This window comes from Vulpes lagopus, chromosome 8 (genome assembly GCF_018345385.1).
Source record: "Vulpes lagopus strain Blue_001 chromosome 8, ASM1834538v1, whole genome shotgun sequence".
Taxonomy (NCBI): Eukaryota; Metazoa; Chordata; class Mammalia; order Carnivora; family Canidae; genus Vulpes; species Vulpes lagopus.
Window position 1 is genome coordinate 43,396,675 of NC_054831.1, and position 25,219 is coordinate 43,421,893.

Genomic DNA, 25,219 nt, shown 5'->3' on the forward strand with positions numbered 1-25,219 from the left:
CAGATATGGATAAGCTCTGAAACTCAGCTATTTATGAGCAATTCCTTCAAAGACATGAGATATCTTGTTTCCCTAACATATCTTTAAACACCCCTCTTAATTTCTCTATTAATCCTAGATTCAAAATACTAACTGGGTGACCAGACAGCAACCTGTGATAATGCTCAAATTCATGCATATTTCCTTTTTGCCTTGCCTTGGTTTTAAGAAAATGACTCACTGAAACGTGTCTTCCTCTCCTCTTCTGGTCTGTAACCCAGTTGACTTCCTTCCTCTCCTACAGAACAGTCAGTTCTTGAACTGATTACTCCTGGCCTACATTCAAACCCAGCCTCTTTTTCCATTGCTCTCACTGTGTCTGTCTCCTGCCCCTCACTGATCCCAGCTCTGCCTGACCTAGAGCTCTTGCATTTCACCACTCATTCTACATCTTCAGCAATGTGAGAGCAGACTCTCTTATCCGTTATCTCCAGGGGAGGGAGGGTTCCAAGAACAAAGCATGTATGTAAATGGGCCTTAGAGGATTTCCAGTATGGAAAGGCCTGTCAACATGGTAGGTGCAGTGAACAACCATGGAACACTCATTCACCCTGCAGGTTATCTTGAGCATTTACATACCAATCACTGATAATTCTAAATTCCAGTTTCCATAGGTAAAGGAATTCTGTATCAGAGAGTTCCCTCTGGATAGGCTCACGTTAGAAGTGGGGGTCGTATGGTAGAAAGAGCTCTGAATCCAGAGGCCCTCATTTATCTACTCAATGTTGGCTAAGTCCCTTTCCCACACATGAGTTTCCTATAAAATGTGAGGGCTGGACCGAGGGTCTCTGTGGTTGTTTCCAAGTTTAGCATTTATACTCCCATAATCCTGGGTCAGATATGGCAATTTCCTGAGAACCTCTTTGGAAACTATTGTGGACAAGACAGAAAAGAAGGTTAAGAATGAACAGTATTTTGGAGACATCCCAAGTCCAGTTATAGAAACTGACTGGATTATAGCTGGAAAATCAATGTCCCTGATTTCTCTCACTGTCAGGATTTGTCTCTTTTATTTTTCCTTTAGTTTAATAGGTTTTCCCAAATCTATTCTTACATGCTTGGGGATTCTTTCCCTTTTTTCTTCCTCCAGGCTGAAGCTGTTCAGGAGGAAGAGGACACGGCCATACATGAGGACGATCTTTCTAGTTCGGTCAATGAACTCCCAGCAACTTTCGAATGCAGTGGTAGCTTTAGCCTGGATATGACTGAGGCAGAAGAAAAAGGCAATAGAGCACTGGACCAGTTTACTCTTGCAAGGTAGAGAAGCCCCTGGTGGAAATGAGTGGTGACAGTGTACTGGGCACATTATATCGCATTCACTATTGTATCCCAAGTGCAAGGTCACATGGGCATTGCTGGGACTTCCTAATGAAGAGTCCAAATTGACTTCTGACTCCGAAGGCTCTCAGCTGGTCAGAATCCCCCAACCTAGGCACAGGACCTTAGGTGAAACTGAAAGGGGTACTCATGTGCCTCCTAAAGCCGGAGAATAACACAGAACAACATAAATCCTAGTAGAGTAACTCAAAAGCCAAAGAAGGGCCTGGGGACTTGGTCCCAGCCTTGCAAGCTTTGAAGATAAGCAAGACTGGCAGACCTTGCAAATGAGGAGTTCTTTATACTCTGAGTTAAAAGACAAGAACAGGAGGCTCTTTATAAGTTACATACCTACTTTTTTTTAAGTGGGTGGCTTTTCAGCTCAGTGGCTGGTATTCCTGAGACTAGTGAGATATAGCCAGAGAATACGAATAAACAAGAATAGAGAGGAATAGATAAAACCACTAATGCAGGGGCGCCAGGGTGGCTCAGTCCATTGAGTGTCTGGCTCAGATCATAGCTCAGTTCTTCATCTCAGGCTCATGAGTTCAAACCCTGCATTGGGCTCCACACTGGGCATTGAGCCCACTTAAAACAAAACACTGCTATTGCAGTGTCTAGAATAAACCACAAGTGATAAAGCTACAGATTTACTTCTGGAGAAGAGAGTCAGAATCCTAGTATCTCTCTTCTGAATGTGTAATAGAACTAGTAGCTTTTGATATGGCGAGACAAAGACCTTCTGTTATGGTGAGCAGTATCTGCCCTTGGAAGGGAAAGCTGAAAGTAATAGTGCATAGAGAAGAACCTGACCTTTCACCCATGTTCCTTATCTTTCCTTGCTTCATTCCTCAATATGTCCCTCACCTTGCGCTTCTGTCCTTTCATTTCCTTTTTTCCCTCCACCCTCCCCTCCTGGGCATTCATGCATGTGCAGTCATTAATACTCACCCCCACAAGGGGCAAGTTAAAAGATTCCAAATTTTTGTTCTAATGGTTCATAATGAAAAGTGAAAAGGAGCCAAAGTGCCAAAAGGAATGTTTATGTGTCTGGGGAATGGCCACTGGGAAAGCGAGAAGGCAGGTCCCGACTCACTATAAAGGAAGTCAGAAGGGGAGGGGTCCCAGAAATTCTAGAGGTGAAAATTCTCTCTACTAGATTCAGACAAGAATGTGGAAGATGAGGAAGAGAGATGAGTCCCCAGAGCCACCCCCGAGAGCAGAGTGGGCGGGACAGCAGGCAGGCCTAGAGCTGAGATGACCAAGTACAGAAGGGAAATGGCACCTCCTGACAGGGTTGTTTTCATCTTTCCTAGCTTCGGAGAAGGGGACAGGGGGGTTTCCCCCCCTCCCTCGCCCTTCTTCTCGGCCATCCTTGCTGCATTTCAGCCGGCAGCCTGTGATGATGCAGAGGAAGCTTGGCGCAGCCACATCAACCAGCTTATGTGCGACTCGGATGGCTCCTGTGCTGTGTATACATTTCATGTGTTCTCCTCCTTGTTTAAGGTATGGGGCTTGGGCTGGGAGGACTGCATCTCATAGGGAGGCAGCTGATTCTGGTTTCCAGAGGGGTGGTGGTTTCATTCCAGGTTTGCCCTGTTTTCTACTCCAGATCTCCCTCAATTGCCTCTAATTTCAGTCTTTCTTCCATTTAACTGTAATCTGCTCAACCTTCTCACACTCATCTTGCAAAGGCCAAGGCCCCATATGATGTAGTCTTCATTGCCGTACTGTTCACTTAGGCCGTTCTGGCTTTGGTTGATGTCATGAGTCCCAGGCAAGCATGAAACTAGACCATTGAGCCGTGTCTTCTGCCAAGCCTATCCCACATCCTGTCTTTCCTCTGACACTTCCCATATCTCTCGTTTTTCTTCATTATTCTTGTTTATCCTTTCATTGTCTTTCTTCTCTCCCTACCTCCCACCCCCGCAATGAATTCCTTAAACGTGTCAGCCATAGCTATGAATATGTGCTTCTCCTCGTAGATGCTTCTGAACACATGACAGGTCATACTTGGCTTCTCCTGGGTGAACCACATCCTGGCTAGTTAGTCTGTCCCACCTCTGCACAAATGGGAACCAGGTGCCCCTTCTTCCAGAGTGCTGCAGTACTGAGTTTGGCCAGCAGAGGGCAGGCTGGCTCTCCATCCCTCTGCCAGGCACTAGTGGCATCTTGCCCACAGCTCAATGTAGCAGTTGCTGTGTGGACGCCTTCAGATTTCACTTGTTATCCCCAAACACACAACAATTACTGAACCAAAGAGAGGCAGGGGACTCGACTTCTGATGGGTGAAAAGGTTTATTCTTATGCCTGCCTGTCTGTTGGTGTGCAAATTCCTGTCAGATTCTCTATGTATCTTGCTCTGAACTTTCTCCAAATGTCATTAAATGATTGGCAGAGGTGGGGGGCAGCAAAAGAAGAGAAACACAGCTTGTTATTAAGAAACCCAAAGGTCTTCCATCAGCATTGGAGTTAACTAGCCCTGTGTACTGTATTTGAAGCAGATCCCAGCTAGAAAGTGGCAGTGCTGGGAATAATACTCAGCCAGAAAGAGAGAGAAGGTTTTAGTAAAGTTTTACTGGCATGGAAGCATGGTTACCATAGAGTTTAAGAGAAAGTTAGTTTTAAAGAACCAGTAGGTATAGTATTCTTTTTTTTTTAAATATCTATAAAATAGTGAAGATTTTACACTAGCCATTCACTGTAGTTTACTCTGGGTGATGAGATTATGGGTGCCTTCTCCACACACACGCACTCGCGCGCGCACACACACAGACACACTTCTTTTTCCTTTCTTTCAAGTTCCTATTTTCCTATAATGAAAATGCCTTCCTTCCAGCATTTTTTCTAAACTTGTATTTGATAACTTCCAACACAGAATTGCCACTAATAATACAAGGGAAACATAGAAAGGGACCATGTTGTTCCCGTCTTCAGTAGACATGAGTGATGAGCGAATGAATGGATGGACGAGGATTTTATAGGCGGAGTTCTGTTGAGTATATCATAAGAGAGGGACAGTAACTTGGCGGGACCAAGGGATGGGCCCACTCACGGGTCCATTACCATCAAGAAGAGCCATGGTAGAGGGGAAAGGCAGGAAAATAAAGAATTCTATTGAAAGGAGGATCGTCTGCCTTAAAAAGTTTCTGATTCAGGAAGCTGCAGTGTAGTTACTGTAAAAAGTCAAGTCTGCTTTTGAGCCCCATGGCCCTTTTTATGACCCATTTTTGGAGAATTATATACCAAGAGTACTAATAGCTACGGTTTCTCACATTGACTTTAACTGTGCTGTTCTCTCTCAGGTTTCCAGTTTAGTTTCAGTGAAATCTTTTAGAAAGTTGACTGAACAAACTAAGGTTGTGTCTGGAATTAACTGGGAGTGGGAGGGGTTGTGAGGCCTAAGACAGAAAGCAATTGTTTGCTGAGAGATAAGAACTCCAGAAACACTAATGTTAGGCCACACTGAAATGTTAAAACAAACCATGAGAAAGTTACCACATGAGGTAGATTTACTTGTTAAGGATTTAGGAACAAAGTAATTTATTTTTTATATTGTTCTTAAATCAATTTTAAAATAATGGTGAGTGGTTAATATTTTAAGTTTGGCTATTGTAGTATTTTTTTTTTCTTATTACAGACACTAGACTCTTCGTGCTCAATTTTCTAGTCTTGAGCAATACTTTCCCTCTACCTAACATGGCTAATTCCCCTTTGCCCTCAGCTGTACTCCCAGTGATGCGCAAACCCCTGATTAGAGCTCACTTAAGCAAATGAAGCCTTCCTTTCTCTCTCCTCTCTATCACCTGTGTTCTCAAGCACATTGCGGTTACATCACATGTCTGTCACATTCTATTAAAAATTAGTATTGTCTCTTTCCCCCAGAGAAGCAAGTAATGGTGTCTTACTTTGATTCCCCTGCAGCTGGCACAGGTGCTAACATACAATAGGTGCTTAATAAACATAGGAAGAATGAATGGGAATCTTTTTTAGTGGAAAATCTTAAACAGACCTCTGACTTAATGCCAGTAGATCAGCAAATTGTCACATGAGCTGGGCAGTGGGGCTGGGCCCTTGCATAGGGGGCACTTTTGGGTTTGGACTTTATTTTTCCATTCATATATTAGATGAATCCCTATGGAGCTTATCTGCAATAATAACCATACAAATGTGTACCTTTTATTTCAGTTTTTAATATTACATTTAGTCTTGGGGTGCCTGAGTGGCTCAGTCAGTTAAGTGTCTGGCTTTAGCTCAGGTCATGATCCCACAGTCCTGGGATCAAGCCCCACATTGGCTGCTTGTCCCTCTGCCCCTCCTCCCACTCGTGCACACTTTTTCTCTCAAATAAATCTTAAAAATATATATATCACATGTAACCTTAAGAACTTTCTCAATTGTTATCCAATGCTATGTGATTGAGAGCAATATTAGTCACAAAATAGGTATTAATAAAATATGCTGGAAATGAAATACATTTCAGGCATGCAGTCTATTAAGCTGTTCTTATATCCACACCATGTCTGTTCAGTTTTCCAACATTTTCCCGTGAGTCTGAAGGCCACATTTCCCTTGTATTTAGTTGGGTTTTGGAGAGGATAGAGAAGAAGTATTTGCCAGAATAATTTGGTTCTAAAAGTGAAGAACTGATTTCTGATGGTCCAGTGTGGACATCTTTCCCAGTGTCTCAGTCATCTTATGTCCTTACTGCTGCTTCTCTGTTAGAATGTTGTCATTGTATCATACCATGCCACCAATTACAAGATGTGTTTATATGGAAGGACAGAACTGAGAGTATATCCCTTAAATATCACCTGCCTTTATAAGAGGCTCTAAAGTTCCCTGACAGAGAGCTTCCCAGACCTCACCTTATCCTTAGATGAAATGGAAAGAATCCCAAACTCTTAGCAGACCTGAATCCTCCTCCCAGCTCTGCTGCTCAACTAGGTGTACGATGCTAGACATGGCCCTGCTAGTTCCTTTCTGCTCTAACATTCAGTCAGGTTTTTTTCTTTTTCCTAACTGCACGTAAAACTAAACACCACAAAGACATGTGTATGCTATGCGTTATGCCAAATTTTTCACATTTATTAAGTAAAAAATCATTAATACACAACATAGATGGCATTTTTCTAATATGAAGTATAAAGAACCAGCCTTCTGCTGTTTGGAGACATGCTGCTTTCCTCCCAATGGGGCAGAGAGGATTTCTCCTGGATTAGATTCCACAACTCAAAAGATGTGACATCTCTTTGAGGAAAGCCAATGCCTAGGACTGGAATTATTTTTTGGTTAAATATTGTGTTCTTTTTGTTAAAGATACTATGTTTTGGCATGATGTAATGAGCACTGGGTGTTATCCTATGTGTTGGCAAATTGAAATTAAATAAATTTTTTTAAAAAAGATACTGTTTGTTGGAAGCTTAAGGGCTTAAAAATGTTCCCATTTTGGCACTGACACAGACACAATGACTCAGATTCTTCCTAATTCTGGTTTTGTCCTCAGGCAGTATAGGAGAAACTAGCTCCTAGGAAGATTTGTAGATTTGTGGAAGGAATGTGAGCTTTGGGGTCAGGCTCACCCTTCCACTGTGACTTACTAGCTGCATGACCTTAGGTAAGTCATGTCTGAACCTTGATTTCTTTACCCTGTTGTGAGGATTAATGATTCAACATATGCAACACTATGGGACAGAGTTACAGACACCAGAGCAGACTTGCTCTCAGAGGGAGACATTATTCCAGACCCACGTAGCATTTACTTCCACTTCTCAGAGGCTTGAATGGCACTATTTTGGTGCTCCTTCTCAAGAAGCTGTGATCTTGGGGAACAGAAAAGGGTTACATCCCATGACTTTTCCTAACTCGCATGCATTGACGTATTCTAAGTAATTTCTCACAGACGAGTGAGGAGGACTCAAGCTGCTGACCAGCTCTGAGCATCAGCTAAAAGAAAAGCACCATTAAAGATTATAGAAGCATCTACATTCTGGAAAATTACACTTTAAGAAGAAATTTTTTCCACACTAGGTGATTATTTACTTAAGACCAACACTCACTCTACTCCCTATCTCCTCCGCCTCTCCCTGAGGATTTATGCTCATTTGATATTTTTATAAAGATTACAAAATAGGTTTTTCTAGTGCCTAAGTTAAAACTTGCCCTTTAAAAATGATAATTATTCTGCCTTTCAGAATATTCAGAAAAGGTTCTGCTTCCTAACCTGTGATGCCGCCAGTTACCTTGGAGACAATCTCCGGGGAATCGGGTCCAAGTTTGTCAGCTCTTCTCAGATGCTCACCTCCTGCTCCGAATGCCCTACACTCTTTGTGGATGCTGAAACTGTGAGTACCCCCAATCCTGCTCTGGTGGCAAATGACCAGCCCAGCTTACTAAGGTGTGGAACCTCCAGGAAGCATCCTTGTGTTGTGGTTTGTCTGAAAGATACTGTTGGTATTTGTGAGCAGTGCCATGTTATGACATGACCCCCAAAGGCCTGAGTCTGCATAGAAATTACTGTATGTTACTAGCCAAGGCCAAGTCATTTCAGAGAATCAGGAGAAAAATCCACCTCAGTACTCCCTCTGTGTCCTTGGCACCTCTCTCCAATAGCTCTGGTTTTGACAGCCATGAATAGGTGAGTAAACCTCTAGAGCTCACCTAGACTGTCCCCACAATGCCGGGTTGGCCAGCCAGCTGGGTCTTCAGAGGTGATATGTACTCATTTTCCTCACTCCCAAGTCTCAGATAGAGACTGATCACCCCCTGGAGGGATTCATCCAGCCCAAACTGCAAGTAATGAGTTTGAGGGTTGATTAGAACATCCTCTGGCTGACTAAATCATGACTTTATGAATATAAAACTCTAAGCCTGCCTGATGGCTGAGCTCTTTGAGGGCTTATGCCCCCATGCATATCACATAACCGCCTCATATGCTGAGTAATTACTGAGTTCAGAACCAATGCAGATGTGCTTTGATTTCAAAAGTCTCTGAAGAATTGGTCTTTCCAAGAACTTGGTAGTTAGCTACCTTGCAGCAAGGAATACAATAAGAGAAATCATTCTATCATAAATGATTAAAGTTCAAATTAACTATAAAATCAGTTTGAAAGTCTGTTTGGAGTTCTGTTTTCACACTACTTGGAGTTTTACTATATGAAGATACTGCAGTTCATGCATAAAATGGATGTATTTAATGTGGGCTCCTACAGAACACTTGTTAAGATTTGAGTGTCTGTACCGATACAGAGAAAACTGGGTATTTTCATAGGAGATTTGGATTAGAGAGCTAGTATTCAATTGCCATTGCAGTTTATAGTAGAGCAAAATTATACATTGTACAACTCACTAAAAATGAGGCACTGGTCCCCACTTTACATTATTTCTAAATATACTTCTCATTTCTAGCTCTGTAGCCATGCCTGTGTCTGGTTATGTTTCTATTTGCTTATATACAAATGATTTTCCTGTCTTTAGCTCCTTTCTTGTGGACTTCTGGACAAGCTCAAGTTCAGTGTTTTAGAACTGCAGGAATATTTGGATACCTACAACAATAGAAAAGAAGCTACTCTCTCAGTAAGTTTTTGTGTTTCTGTGCACATACATTCAGTTAAAATCAAATGAACCCCACCAGTGCGAGTCCTGGGGAGGTGTTGTGGTTAATCTATGAAAGGATCTTTAGAAGAAGACAGATTTCATCTATTCCTCTGTTAGGGACTACAATTCCAATTTAATAGTGGTAGAACTGTCAACAGTATGGATTATACAGAAATGATGCCTACAAAAGAGGCTTTCAGTTTTCTTTCTTTTTTTTTTTAAAGATTTTATTTATTCATGAGAGAGAGAGAGAGATTGAGAGGCAGAGACACAGGCAGAGGCTCCATGCAGAGAGCCTGATGTGGGACTTGATCCCGGGTCTCCAGGATCACGCCCTGGGCCAAAGGCAGGCGCTAAACCGCTGAGCCACCCAGGGATCCCTGCAGCTTTCATTTTTAACCCCATAATTCCCCTACCCAGAAACTGGGAAACATAGGTATCTGCTTGATATATCTCCTTGTCAATGTCATTAACTTATCTGAGATAATTGTAATTAACAACTTCCTCCCACTGTTTGCCTCACCTGGAACTAGATGGGATGGATCTCAGCTCTTTCTTCCTTTTAACTACTGTCAGTAGCTGCCTCTCCCTGACCCCATTGCTTCTCTTGGTCTCAACTCCTGCTCTTTACTCTCTTTTTCCTTCATAGCTCTAGACTGTAAAATGTTAGAGACGGAAATGATCCAGAAACCAGAGACGCAGAACCCCCCTGATTTCTGACAAGTAATTGTGTGTAATATCTGTGGGACACTTCTTATAATATGCCAAACACTATAGAAAAGGCATGAATTTTGAAATCAGATGGACGTGGGTTCAGATCACAGCTCAGCTACTTAAGGGTTAGTGACCTTGGATAAGTTACTTACCTCCTCATCTCAGATTCATCTATAAGACAGTGATAATAACTAATTTGTGGAATTGTTATAAGGATATAACAATTATAATAGTCATAGCATGTATCATTTTCTGTGTCCTATCTAGGTGTCCAACAACCTGATAAGAGCTATATTTCTTAAATTAAATCATGCAATGCTCACAACTACCTTGGAGTTGCTATTATTGTCCTTAATAGCTAGGAGGTGAAAGTTGGTATTGAACCCCAGGTCTATGAGATTCAAAAGTCCTTGCTTTTAAACACAACACAGTATTGCCTTTAAAATAGAAATAACCTATACAACTGCCCAGTGCCTCACACACAGAAGACATTCATTATAAAATCACTTGCTTTTTGTTTGTTGTTATTGTTGCTGTTGATCTTTTTATGATCCTATCCAAGGGTGAAAGTTCTGTCTGACATGCTAATATAACAATTCCCATTGTCTTCTCTTTCTGGGGCTCTTTATTGGTCGTGGCTTTCCAGCTTCTCCATCATCAGTTAATAATAATCTTTCCTTTCTACTTGGTGAACAAACCAATCTTTTGATGTCAAATATGAATTTCAGTTCTTCAGTGCTTACTGTTTTGTGCTCAGAGGTTCCTTTCCACATTTGTATTAGTTATTATCCCAGATACTTTAAGGATGGCGGAACCTCTAAATAGCTGAGCTGTTATTTTAACAGCCTTTCTTACATTAAGGTAGACCTGCCCTCATAGAAGCCACCCAATATAACAGAAAGGTAGGTGGGCCATGAGTCAGGTTGCATGGTCCATGGAATCACCCAGCCTGTGAGGAAGTATTGGTTTTCTCTCCAAATTTCAATCATATGAAAGGTTTCTAAGTATATATTATTTTTCAAGTTTATACATAAATTAGGAATGAATGGTCTGGTGAAACCATCCTCCAGGAATGAATGAAATGCTGAAATTATATATTTAAGTGAGCATCACTGAACCCATATGAATAGATTGTTTAATCTCAAATAGTTCATCTCTAACCAGAAAAAAATACTTTCAAAAAGTTAATACAGCAAAATTTTATAGTACTATGATTAGAAGCTTAATCAATTTTCTCTGACAGGATTGATGATAAAAATGTTCTCAGGACATCACTGATTTTACCTATGTCTGCATCTTTCTGACAATAGTGGCTTGCAAACTGTAAGGCAACATTTGCAGGAGGATCGAGAGATGGAGTAATTACCTGTCAACCAGGGGACTCGGAAGAAAAGGTAATAAAAATCTGTTAGAATGTATCTTTTTTTGTGCTCTGACACCGTGTGTTGATTTTGATCCACTCAAGAAGCACAAAGCATGAGAAAGGAAGACACACAATGGGTCACCCCATACATCCCCAAGAAGCCAATAGAGTAAGACCGATGTTCAAGCCAAGCATGACTGTGTGTTGATGGGATTTGTGGAAGGGGAGTCGTCTTTTTTGGAAAACCAGAGGTATAAAAATGATCTTTTTTGCTGGACATCATTTAACTATACTAATCATTTTCTAATAAATCTGCTCTTCATTTAGAATATAAAACCAAATTTCATTCATTCTTCACCAAATCACTGTTTTCAGTGAAAGAAATCTTTGATGATCTTTCAGCAATTACTCTAAAACAGATTTTTTTTCCTTCTCATTTAGAATTGCTTTAAGTACACACCTCAGACCAGCTAGCTTGTAAATGTGTGCTGTATTGTCAAGGCAATGGGGCAGAAGACTATGAATGGATTAAAATCATTCATTCTACAGTCACGTACGAAGTGTCTCCTATGTGGTCCACGTGGTGGATATGATAATGAACAACAGACAAGCCTGCACCCTTGTGGAGGTTCCAGTCTTGTCAGGGAGACAGACATTAATCAAAAATCATATAGGTGCAAATGGCACTAAGTGCTATTAAGGAAAGAACCATAAGCTACGCAAGATGGTAGCAAGGGAACCTGATCAAATGGGGAGGGCAGTTCTGAGAAGACTTCTCCATGGAAATGCCAGCTAAGTGGAGATCTCAAATATGAGCCAAGTGAAGGGAGAGTGAGGTAGCCAGTGAAGGGGAGTGAGTAGGGAGCCTGTTCAAAGGCCCTGAGGCAGTAAGGGGACATGGCCCTTTGCAAGAACTGAAGAGAGCCTGTGTACTGCTAGTGCAGAAAGCAACTTGGAGAAAAGTTTAAGAGTCTGGAGAAGCTAGCAGAAGCCAGACTGTATGGGGCTTGGGTGTTTATCTTCACAGCAATGGTACGCAATTGAAATGTTTTAATGGGTAGGGATCATCAGATTTAGGCTCCCGCATTCTACTGCTGAAAAAAAGGTTGAAGTGTGCCAGAGTGGATTAAGGAAGTCAGGTGAGGAAGCTGCTGCCCTGTCAGGTGGAGGTGCTACCTTGGAATTACATCACCACTGCCGAAAAAAGCATTCTGGATTCTGTACCCTTCAGAAGATGAGAAACCATCTTCCTGTGTTAGAAACAGTGCTTCACTAAGGTATAAAAGCAAAACAAAAAAAAGAGGGATTAAAAAAAAACAAAAAAAAAAAAAAAAAAAAAAGAGGGATTAAAATTTTCAAGAGTACTCGTGGTTCAATTCAATCTAGTGATTATTTTTTAACAAGTTTGTAGTCCCAAAAGTAACTGTCCTTACTGTGGGTGAGTCTCTAGGTGAGAGCCCCTTGGTAAGTGTTAGTGAAGAAGTACAAGATTTAACAAGCAAACTACAAGGCTGACAAATATCTAGGTAGGGTTTTAACATGTGGGTAGCATTTCCACATCACTGCCCTTCTTGAGGACACATTTATATTTCACACTGTGTCTTACAGAAAACTTGCATATCCCTAAGCCATTGATCTTCCTGGGTGTGGGAAGCAAGGCAGGCAATGGCAGCCCCATTCTAGATAAGGAAACCAAGCCTGACTTCTCCAAAGCTTCATGGTTGATAGGTGACAGGCAAAAACATGGACTGGCCACAACTTCTGGAAACAGACAAATGTACATACCAAATGGTTTATCTACATTACATTTCTTAAATATGGGTTTTATGACGTCACATGAGCTGTATCCCGTAAGCGTAGCAGAATGTGCCATTCAAACTACAACAGACTCTAGCCTTTCCATCAGTCCCTGTGTATGCATCTGTGATGTGCTGCCTCAAATGACTTGTGACTGATTTTCACTGAATAACCTGTGCCATGAGCATACTCCAGAAGCAATATGGCAAATACAGTATGCATTATATACGTATATATAATTTATGTGTGTGTGTATACACACACATGCACACATACACACACACACCAGCTATGTTACAGATTTTTTTTAGCTACCCAGTAGGACCCATGCCTCCTGATTCCAGGCCTAATCTTCCCTCTACCATTCTCCGCTATTAAAATAAATTCATTCCAGAGAAAAGTTACCAAGTTATGACTTACAATTAGCAAAAACCTAGTCCAGCTCATGGTATTATTTGTCTCATGGAATGTAAAAATAGTTACCTAAACATTTACCCTCAATCGTCTAATTCTTTTATATTCTCTATAATCAAGTCTCAGTCAGGAAAATGCATTAATACATCAGATTTTTAGGACAAGGGTTTAAAAAAATCTTATTTATTTGTTCATTTGTGTATAGCTTCCTGGTGAAATCTACACACTCAGGACTTCCAGTTAAATTATCCTATTTCTGGGATCCCTGGGTGGCGCAGCTGTTTGGCGCCTGCCTTTGGCCCAGGGCGCGATCCTGGAGACCCGGGATCGAGTCCCACATCCGGCTCCGAGTCCCACATCCGGCTCCCGGTGCATGGAGCCTGCTTCTCCCTCCGCCTGTGTCTCTGCCCCTCTCTCTCTCTCTCTCTCTCTCTCTCTCTGTGACTACCATAAATAAATAAAAATTTTAAAAAAATTATCCTATTTCCCAAACATTCCAGTTTTCAAGTATGTGTCTCTGTTGTGCTTATAGTTTATTTTTGCGGGTTTCTTTTGTTCAGTTGCTCCTCCCCGCCCCACCTGTTCCTTCTCCATGTCCTTCCACGAAAGATTTCTGTTGTTTTTGCTTAACCTTTTCACTTCTTGCTAGTTTTTTATTTTTCATTTCCTCTTCATCCCACCCTTTCTGTGCATCTATGTTGTAGTCTTGTTTCTTCTCATCCCTTTTCTTGTTTTTAGACTTCATTTCTTCACTCAAGTATCTCTACGTGGCAACTCTGTTAGCGTTATAATATAGCCTTGAGAATACAAACATGGAAAGAAGAAACTAATAGTTTTCAAGCACCGTACATATATAATCTCATTTGATCTTTTACAGCAGTCCTTGGAATGGTTTTCCCAGATAAGAAAGTTGAAGCTAAGAGGCTACCTCTCCAGGCCAGGTTCTCCCCTCTCCCAGAGGGCAAACTTACTCTAACTTAGTTTAAAGGTAAAAACATACACATAGAAAATAGCTAGAGGAGAATATCCAGCATCCATCTAAATGTCTGTATGGTTTTAGGAACCTGCATAAAACACCCAGCAGGGCAGAGAGTGGGCTTGTTAGGAAAAGGTCAACAGAAGGCCAAATTTTGAGTCTGATGTGTCCAGCATTTTTGCAAAACCAACCTTGCTCTCTTCCCATTACTGGCATTAGCTCAGTGCATTACAGTTCCCCTGCATGGCTCATGGACACACTGATGACCAGAGAACTCAGACAATGAACAGATGTCCTGAAGAAGATGCTTTTGGCCCTTTGTATATGACAATTCTGAGGTTGAAGCTGGCCTGGAAAGCAAATTGTATACCATCTTTCAGAGAGGGTAAATCAGGCAAGGCTGGGTGATTTCTTTAAATCACTGGGATACCCCGTTAAATTCTGTTTTGTTAGTAGACTTTGGAAGTAATTTGGCCACTGGGCATGCAGCTTAAACCTCACATTCTCTAATCCCACCCACCTTACCTAAACCACTGCTAAATGTGAGGTCTGGCTGGGCGCAGTGGGGACTGTAGAGACAAAGACAATTGTGTTCCCGTCACAAATAACATTCAAGGCTAAAAATGGGCTATGAGGGCAAATGAGGGGGAAATCTTTACACAATACTAAAGATGGGCCTTGACCATGGATGATGATGTCACTCCAATGAAACAATGATCTTATGTCCAGAGTTGGCAGGTATTATTTTGCCAATTAGAGCTACCTATTTGTTTCTCTCCCAAAGTAAAACCCAACAAGTGTTTGACCTCAGAGCACAGTTTATCCTCAAGTGATTCTCTCCAACTCTTTTGTTTAGTCAGGTTCCCTGTTTTCTGGAACACTTTGAAGTTGTCAGTTACTCTGAGCATCCTTTGCATGGAAACAAATGGAATGGGGATGAAAAGTGACCTTATGATTCACAGAATCATTGTCTGAATGTAGATTGCGGAATAACCATGCCAATGATTGTTACACAAGTGTTTCTGTTTCAGAGAAATGTGTACTTTAGGAAAGGATTAGTACTTGGTTTACTGAACTTAACAAAGTAAATTCTTGAGATCTTAGGTCAGTCTACCAGAATGGAAAGAGTGTACATATAGGTGTATGGAGTCTTCCCACTCTCAAGCCCTACCTAGCGCCATCTGGTCCTTGCCACAAGCTGATTTCTGGTCATTCCAAACAGGTGGCATAAGTGAGAAGTCACTGTGGAATGGTTTGTAGAAGAGAGTATAACTCCTTGCTAGGTGTGGAATATTTCTTGTCCAGTTTCTCTTTTATTCTTAACGTGAAGTTGCAGACATCAAAATAATGTAGAAAGGTTACACAGGTGATCTGGACACTTGTAACCCCATTCACAGACATGTTTTATTATGCTTGTATGATATTTTCTTAATTGGCCTGATATTTAAAAATTAAAATCACTAGCAACGGGTTTCCTGCCAAAACACAGTTGTTGTGAAAACCACCATTAAACCTGAACCAAAATGGGAAAGGAGAAGACTCCCATCAACATCATTGTCACTGGACATGTAGATTCGGAAAAGTCTATCACTACTGGTCGTGTGATCTACAAATGTGATGCGATCAACAAAAGAACTATCGAAAAATTTGGGAAGGAGGCAGCTGAGTTGGGAAAGGGCTCCTTCAAGTATGCCTGTGTCTTGGATAAACTGAAGCTGAACATGAACATGGTATTACCACTGATATCTCCCTGTGGAAATTCAAGACCAGCAAGTATCATGTGACCATCACTAATGCCCCAGGACACAAAGACTTTATCAAAAACATGATTACAGGAACATCTCAGGCTGACTGGCTGTCCTGATCGTTGCTGCTGGTGTTAGTGAATTTGAAGCAGGTTTCCCCAAGAATGGGCAGACCTGTGGCATGCCCTTCTGGCTCACACACTAGGTGAAAAACAACTAATTGTTGGTGTTAACAAATTGGATTCCACTGAGCCACCCCACAGCCAGAAGAGATACAAGGAAATCGTTAAGGAATATAGCACCTACATTAAGAAAATTGGCCACAACCCCAACACAGCAGCATATGTGCCAATTTCTGGTTGGAATGGTGACAACATGCCGGAGCCAAGTGCTAACATGCCTTGATTCAAAGGATGGAAAGTCACCCGTAAAAATGGGATTGCCAGTGGAATCACACTGCTTGAAGCTCCGGATTGCATTCTGCCACCAACTTGTCCACCAACTGACAAGTCCTTGCATCTGCATCTCCTGGACATCTACAAAATTGGTGGTTATTGGTACTGTCCCTATGGGTCACCTGGAGACTGGTGTTCTTAAACCTAGCATGGTGGTCACCTTTGCTCCAGTCAGTGTTACAACTGAAGTGAAGTTTGTTGAAATGCACCATGAAGCTTTGAGTGAGGCTCTTCCTGGGGACAGTGTATGCTCTAATGTCAAGAACATATGTCAAAGATGTTCATCGTGGCAATGTGACTGGTGACAGCAAAAATGACACACCAATGGCAGCAGCCAGTTTCATGGCTCATGTCGTTATCCTGAACCATCCAGGCCAAATCAGTGCTGGATATGCACCTGTGCTGGATTGTCACACAGCTCACATAGCTTGCACATTTGCTGAGCTAAGGAAAAAGATAGATCTTCCTTCTGGAAAAAAGCTGGAAGATGGGCCCAAGTTCTTGAAATCTGGTGATGCTGCCATTGTTGATATGGTTCTCGGCAAGCCTGTGTTTGTTGAGAGTTTGACTATCCTCCTCTGGGCTGTTTTGCTGTTGGTGACATGAGACAGATGGTTGCTGTGGGTGTCATCAAAGCAGTGGACAAGAAGGCAGCTGGAGCTGGCAAGGCCAAGCAGAAGGCCTTCATATTCATATTCATTTATGAATATTATCCCCAATCTTAATCAGTGGTGTAAGAATGGTCTCAGAACTTTTTGTGTCAATTGGCAATTTAAATTTAATAGCTGGTTAATGATAACAATGCATCATAAAACCTTCAGAAGGAAAGGAGAATGTTTTATGGACCATTTGTCTTTGTGTGTGTGTATGGCTGTGTGTGTATAGCAGTTTTATTAGTTTTTTAAATCGGTACTTTTTAATGGAAACAACTTGACCAAAAAATCTGTCATACAATTCTGAGACGCATTAAAAGTTAAATGAGAAAAAAACTTAACAAAAGTTAAAATTAAAATCGCTCACACAATACACTCACAACAGTATGCCATTTCTGAAAAAGAAGAGCCAGCGACATGGGGCCTGCCTTCTTACAGGGCAGCTGCGAGCTTGCCCCTCTGGTCTGCTGTCCACCATTTACCGCTGCACATTGAATTCCTAACCCTGAAGGCAAGAGCTGGGTGCCAATCATAATGATTGGACTGCTGTTTTCCTTATAATAGAAAAAGGTATCTCTGTACTTAAGGCCTCTAAATGGGGAAGCCAGATAGACAGGGCTGTATGTTTCAAGAAAAATGGCCCACCCATTTGCATCTGCTTGAGAGTGTTATTCCTTTGCCTGTGTGAGAAACATCTCCATGTATACAAGATGCAAGCAAGTGCCTGTCTGCTCAACCTGCTTACTCGTGTGTACTTTCAAGAATTCTCAGTGTATGTACAAAACAGTTTCTTAAAAATAGTGTTTCTAATACTTGGGAAGAATTTTTGAGGAAAGGCTTGTTTTAAAAGACAGGCATGATTAGTAAATGATTCAGGCTTCCGGGTGATTGTAATAGTCATTCTCCTAGAATAACACACAGCATACACTGACTAGAACACAAGACAAGGAGTATGATCTGCAGAAACTGCTTTACCCATGTTTTCTCAGCCTGCACAAGCGCAGGAACAAAACTATTCATGACCTAAAACAGCACTTCTGATTAAGAATTTGGGTTTCCACTTCCTGTGGAATTCATCTAGAGTGGCTACCACTAGGTAGTTTTTTTTTTTTTTTTTTTTTTTTTTTTTTTTTTTTTTTCACTAGGTAGTTTAAGTTAACAGAAATATGGGTTGGGGAGAACCCCAGCTCCAGGTGCTTAGGATGGCACCATGAGTCTTAGCCCTGTAACTACTAAATATGGCTCACCTCCTGGGTCCTGCAGAGCTGGCCCTGGCAAAGCTGGAGCTGTTTCCATTTCACTCATTATGTTATTTTAGTTGGCACACTCCTAATTCAGCAGGTATTTCTGAGGACAACTTGAACATTTGACTCTTCAGATTCAAGTGTAATAATTTCCATTTAGCCCTACTACATTTCATCTTATATTCAAATCATCATTCTAATTAGTAGGTCTTTTTGGACACTATCCCTCTCAGTTAGGTCCTTCCTATCCCTGCATAATCAATGGACAAGAAGCCTGCAACCTCTGTTCTTATACAAATTGAACAAGACAAGTTGCAGTTTCTGCAGTTGAACTATAACCCACTAAACATCATCCTCCAGATAGAGTCAATTACTCTTGTGTAAGGAATCCTTTTCCCTGCGCTGATTAAAAGAAAGTGTCTGATGAATTTAAAGTTTTCTTAAAAATAGTAAATACCTCAGGCTGTGTAATCTGTATCATAGGCTTAAAGGTATTTGTCTTTCAAAGCTTTGAAAGATATCCATGGCCAAAGTCCAAAAAAACTACTCAGCAAACATAATATAATAGTCATCAGTGTGCCAGACTCAGGTGATACTAGCAACAGGCAGTTTATACCTACTTAAGAGATGAGACGCATCTATGTATTATTGGGTAAGGAAGCTGCAGCATCAGGCTAGGTTGTCTAAATTTGATCCCGTTTAAACCAATGGCTTTCAGAGATTAAATATGATGAAAATAATAGCTATTACAGTACATTATAGCTTCTGTCATGGTAAAAATTTCTCCGATTTTTTACCTGTCTACGTCATAAGCATAGAACTCATTTCAAAGCAGCATACAGAAAAACAAGAATGGCTATGATACTGTTAATGAACAAAAATTAGATTATTCTGGGCTTTTGAGCTACCCTCTATTATCATTTCTTAATGTCTTTATTTCTTGATATTTTTTTTCTCATTCTGAGAAAACATGCCTTTAAACCCAATTTATAAATAAAGTTATATTAGCAGTACAGGAACAAGGCTTGAAGAAAATCCTTCTGACCAAATAAAATGATGACATTACCATGACATTTTCAAAAGAATCTTAAGTCACCAAAACATAAATACATTCATAAAGACTTATGAAGGGGGCAGGCCGGGTGGCTCAGCAGTTTAGCGCCGCCTTCAGCCCAGGTTGTGATCCTGGAGACCTGCAATCAAGTCCCATGTCAGGCTCCCTGAGTGGAGCCTGCTTCTCCCTCTGCCTGTGTCTCTGCCTGTCTCTCTCTCCCTGTGACTCTCATGAGTGAATAAATAAAATCTTTTTAAAATTTTTTAAAAAGACTTATAAAGGGATTATTCTTAAAACTTGGATACGGAAAACAGTACAGGAGGGATAAAAGGTTTTAACATATTCCATAATACGCCCCCCACAAAGGGCATTTTTCGCTATCTTTTTGGAAGTTCTAATAGCAGACAAGACCCCAGCCTGTGGCCTAGGAAGGATTCTGAGATAATAAAGATCAAGGCAGCTTGCACCAACCTACCTAAAAAGGAGCGTTTAAGAATACAGAAAACTGGTGTGCGTCAAGTTGGCCATCACCCAAGAAATACAGTTTTGTGCCTTGAGAACTGAGTGGGAGGAATTCGTTGACAATGAAATTCCTCAGCACCAAGCTGGAGTCAAAAAGTCTCATTTGCCTTTATTGAACAGAGGACATTCTGCTTTAACTGATCTGATGAACTTCTTGGATTACAGCCATGTTTTGGAAAACAGAAAAATAGCAGTTTTTTCAGTACTTAAGGTTTGGTTATAAAAACATCAAAGCATAAAGTTTTCTTTTTAAGATTTTATTTATTTATTCATAAGAGGCACAGAGAGGGGGGCAGAGGGAGAAGCAGGCACCATGCAGGGAGCCCGATGTAGGACTTGATCCCAGGTCTTCAGGATCACACCCTGGGCCAAAGGCAGGCGCTAAACCGCTGAGCCACCGGGGCTGCCCCAGCATAAAGTTTTCTTGAAAATAGTAAATACTGCAGACTGTGTCATCTACATCACAGGCTTTCACATATTTAGCTTTGAAACCTATGAAAGATTTTTATGGCCAAGGTCCAAAAAACTACTCAAAAAGCAGAATAGTCATCAGTGTGCCCAACTCATGTGATATTAGTAACAGGTGAGGCCAGAAAGAGACCCTTGGAGGACAGGGGGAGGGATTGGGGGGAGGTCACTAGTGGTGAGGCTTCATGCTTGAAGGTACTAATCATTTAAGAGTTTTGTGTGTGTACTGTACCTTATATTAAGTGTAATACATTAAACTGATAATAAGCCAGAGATTTTTTTTTTTTTTAGAAAGAGCTTTAAAATAAGTGTTTTTTCCTATCAAGGATTAGAAACTGAATTGGAGATGTCTTTAAATATTTTGCAAATCCAGAACCAGATATATTGACCCATAATTAGGAAGGGCCAAGTTGATTTTTTTTTTAATATTCCGTCAGATTCTGATCATCTTCCCACACACCCACACTTTCCTTAAAGCCAAGTCTATGGTTATGATACGATGACTCCAATAAATAGAAGCCATAATCGAACATCGCTCAGTTACAGCTTTATGTTATTCTAAACTACCCTCTAGTTCTAGATTATTTTTAGAAATTGAGGAAATTATTAAAAATGAAATACAAGAAAATTACTTCTCTTATCTCACACTTGAGACAAGATCCTTTGAAATGACTATATCTCACAGCCCTATGAAATATTCTTAAGGGGAAAGGCAATGTGACTCTGAAGAAAATGCCACATAGATTGTTAATTATATATGTTAATTTGGATAGTCATAGTTTAGCAGATATGAAGCCAAAGAGATTAAAGACTCCGCCTTAACAGGTAGCAATAGTATAGTTAGTTTGAGCTACAGTTCTTTCAGATCACTCAGCTGGTCTCCTCACAGTTTTACTCCTTTCACATATTATTCAGTTAAACACTAATATCTTCAAGCAATAAAAGTTTAGACTTCTGGTCTCCCATACTGACAAAATGTAAACCAACTAATCAGAGAATCTAAATGATTACAAATTATATTTTTCAGTGACATGTTTCCCATTCAAGCTTCTTTTTAACTGGACCGCTGTGCATGTTGAATGGGTACAAGACGTGCAACCATTTATCAAGTTTGGGCAAGCAATGCTAATACTGCTGACGGTTCTGCTCTTGGAAGAGGGCCATGCTTTTCGTTGCATGCATTACACTGACCCTGTACTTTCTTTCCTTTCCTTTGTTTCCTGTGCCATGCTTGCTGTGTAGCAAATGGAATCTCTTGCAGTAAGTTAACTTTCTTTCATACTCTTTGTCCATTTTAGGCATGGACCCATAACAAATCTTATTTTTATGGTTACTGTTATATCTCTTAGCATGTTCTCCCCCTTGCATTTCATTTTATTTTATTTGGTAGACTGAGATGTGCAGGGAATTAGTAGCATTGGGGGCTGCTATTGTCCCAATGTAAGAAACTTAAGTTACTATGAACTCTCATACTGTCTGGGATATTTTCAACAATAACCAGCCTTATCAGACACTTAACAAAGGTCACATTTTTCATAGCTAGGTTTCCCCCTAAGTTGTGGAGGTAACATTATGTTTTTAAACAGTACTTTATTTATCTTCAAGTCTCTGGCAGCTATCTTTTACCAGATTTTAAAAGATTTCTATAAAGGTTTAAATGATCAAAAGAACAAAATGCTTTGCAAAAACAACCAAAGATCTAGTTTGGGTTAACTAATGAGTGTAGCTACTTCTTTAAACTTACGTTCAGTATCAGTATTAAGAGATCAAATAAATCTAAATCTAAATCTAGAATGGTTATTTTTCCTCCAGGGCCCGAGAAAGGAAAAGAGAAAGAAAACTTCATTCAGGATAGCCTTAGCATGGACTTTGGTGATTTTTAATAATAAGGATCGAAATTCTAATAAGATTCTTCTAATAAGATTATAATAATAGGATATTCTTCCTAATGCCTAACCTAAGTTCTTGTAATTTCTCTCCCTAAACTGATTTGGCGGAACAATTTTAAGTGACCTCAGTAGCTCTTAATATTGAGCTGAGTTCTTTATAGCCCATTAGCAAAAGAAAGGCCCTATTTATCCTTACTTAACCATGTTTGAAAACAGAACAGTGACATGTTTAGTTGAAGCCACATATTTAACCCACTTTCAATGGTGACTGCTGAGCCAGGATATTCTACTTGTGAAGGCTGCTCTTTTCTATCCACCACCTAGGAGCTAACTCATTCTTGGAGTAAAACAGGCAACATATAGAGGCCACTACAAGCAGATAACAGCTCAGAGAGTAGTATGATCATTGGTGTTGGAGTTAAGATTTTCTTTTCCCTCCATATACACAAGCCATATAATGAAAACATTTTAAATTCAAGAGGTATCTATAGGGCTCAAGGACATTTTGTATGACTCCTTTATGTTCTTTCCATAGAAAATTTTGAATGTTCCCTTAATTTCTCCTTTTTGTAGGTATATGTAGCCCCTTTTTATCTCTGTAATTCAACAAATATTTACTGAGCACTGAGTAGAAGCATTGTCACTAAAACTGATACACCTTAGAGGACCATAGGACTGTTGTGTTTACAGATTTTGCAATGAGTATCTGCCCTCTAAATGGCAGCCAAAATTATCACATGGAGTAACCTTCCAAATTGCTGAATTATTAAATTTGACACCTAGAATTACTTAAGGTTTTGCCTTTCAAATATACTTTTAATATTTTTTTTTTGCTTTTTAAAACAGTGTTATCTTATAAAAACTAAGATAACCGCAATTAAGATGACCACAGCTATAACTTGTAGATATGTAATTGGCAAGTATAATGGAAATTTGGTAATTCACTGGGTCCCTTTACAGCTACTACTCCTAACTAGTCATCTTCCAGGAACTATTCTCTATTATACTGTGAATTTCTCACTGGTATTTACTGACTGGGTTTTGTTGTTCTGTTTCATCTGGAATATAACAGCTAGCTATGTTTCCTTGATTTAAAAAAAATGTTTTTCTCCACCAAGGTTTCACTTGTTATACAAGAATGATCCTTAATAACGGTTTCTTCCCATGCACACTCTCTCTTTAGCAATTGGAACTGTGTCAGAGATTATATAAACTGCACTTCCAGCTGCTGCTGCTTTTTCAATCCTACTGTAAGCTCATCGGCCAGGTGCACGAAGTCAGCTCCATGCCAGAGGTGAGCCACACACCTCCTGACCCCAAGTCCTACCATGGAAATCATTCCTTTCCTTTTGTTCTCTCTCCCCCCATCCCATTTATAACTGTCCAAGTCATTTTATTTCCATATAATTGATGTGCTCAAACACAAGACTTATATATGTATTATCTTTCCTTCTATCCTCATCTGGGTGTGCTAGGACTAGGTAGGGTAAAGCAAGTGACTAGCCTAGGCACAAAATTTGGAGGACCATTCTGAAAGTGCCTCATTTGGCCCACTCTGATCCTGGCCCGGATTCCAGACATCCTTATTTGAAAGAGTTTCTTGTGTTATGGTTTTTCTTCTTTATATTTATTTACCTTTTCATACTTGCTCTTACATTCAGATAAGAAGGAGATATCTATATGGCATTTGATTCTCTTCAGTTCTCCTGTCCTGCTTAGCACTAGGATGCTTTAATATTTTTAAAAGTAAAGTAACAGGGGTGCCTGGGTGGCTCAATTGGTTAAGTGTCTGCGTTTGGCTCAGGTCATAATCCCAGGGTTTTGGGACCCAGCCTTGGATCAGGCTCCCTGCTCAGTGGGGAGTCTGCTTCTCCCTCTGCCCCTCCCCCACCCCTGCTGGTTCTCTTTCTCTCTAAATTAAAAAAAGTAACAAACATACTACTTCCAAGTAAGCCAAAATTTTCCTAGAAGTGAAGAACTACTATTGCAACACAGTAAGTGAAATAATGGTGGTGTACACTGGATACTATGGGAGTACAGATGTCAAGCATGTAATTCACTGGAAGTGAAGAGGATGAAATAAGAATGCTCTCTGGAGAAAATCACACCTGAGCATATTCTTAAAGAATGAGTGTGATGAACACTGGGTGTTATACACAACTGATGAATTATTGAAAACTACATCTTAAACTAATGATGTACTTACTATATGTTAGGTAATTGAATTTAAATTTTAAAAAAAAAGAATGAGTTGAAGTTAGATGAAGTGAGGCTAGGAAGAATGTTCAATTAAGCAGCTGCAGCATGAGCATAAAGTGGTAAAGAGGAGTATAAGCAATTTATTTTTTTAATTATTTATTGTAGAAAGGGAGAGTGCACGCACAAGCAGGTCAAGGGGTAGAGGGAAAGAGAAGCAGACTACCCATGCAGCACAGAACTGCCCAGGTTCAATCTCATGACCCTGAGATCATGCCCTGAGCTGAAACCAAGAGTAGGATGCTTAACTGAGCAGTCCAGTGGTTCCCAAAAGAAGCAATATAGTACTGCTAGAATATGAAATGGAAACCAAAAAGGGGGATCCCTGGGTGGCGCAGCGGTTTAGCGCCTGCCTTTGGCCCAGGGCGCGATCCTGGAGACCCGGGATCGAATCCCACATCGGGCTCCCGGTGCATGGAGCCTGCTTCTCCCTCTGCCTGTGTCTCTGCCTCTCTCTCTCTCTCTCTCTCTCTCTGTGACTATCATAAATAAATAATAATAATAAAAAAAAATTTAAAAAAAAGGAAACCAAAAAGGAGTACCAGAATCAGACACAAGAGATAGGTAAGGATTAGATGATGGAAGATACTGTGCTTGGGAATGTTTTAGTTAGATTTTTAGCAGGGATGTGGAGGGTGGATTTGATGACAAGTAGGCTGGAGACAGGAGACTAGTCACGATGCTGCTGAAATAGCTCAGACAAGGATGAGGGTTTTA

At 40.5% G+C, this 25,219-nt stretch overlaps 1 protein-coding gene across 11 annotated transcripts in view; it reads left to right on the forward strand.

Moving 5' to 3' along the window:
* FRY (FRY microtubule binding protein) overlaps positions 1-25,219 on the forward strand; it is a 434,668-nt gene that overhangs the window by 397,680 nt on the left and 11,769 nt on the right. For 7 of the 11 annotated variants that reach the window (XM_041766014.1, XM_041766015.1, XM_041766017.1 and 4 more), the window contains 7 exons: positions 1,130-1,296; positions 2,673-2,862; positions 7,551-7,700; positions 8,833-8,931; positions 10,977-11,060; positions 21,600-21,617; positions 23,430-23,540. In XM_041766014.1, the coding sequence (XP_041621948.1) occupies positions 1,130-1,296; positions 2,673-2,862; positions 7,551-7,700; positions 8,833-8,931; positions 10,977-11,060; positions 21,600-21,617; positions 23,430-23,540 (819 nt within the window). Of the gene's footprint in view, positions 1-1,129; positions 1,297-2,672; positions 2,863-7,550; positions 7,701-8,832; positions 8,932-10,976; positions 11,061-15,680; positions 18,149-21,599; positions 21,618-23,429; positions 23,541-25,219 lie in introns of those variants that run through there. The other 4 variants (XM_041766011.1, XM_041766012.1, XM_041766018.1 and 1 more) reach the window with 3 other exon arrangements.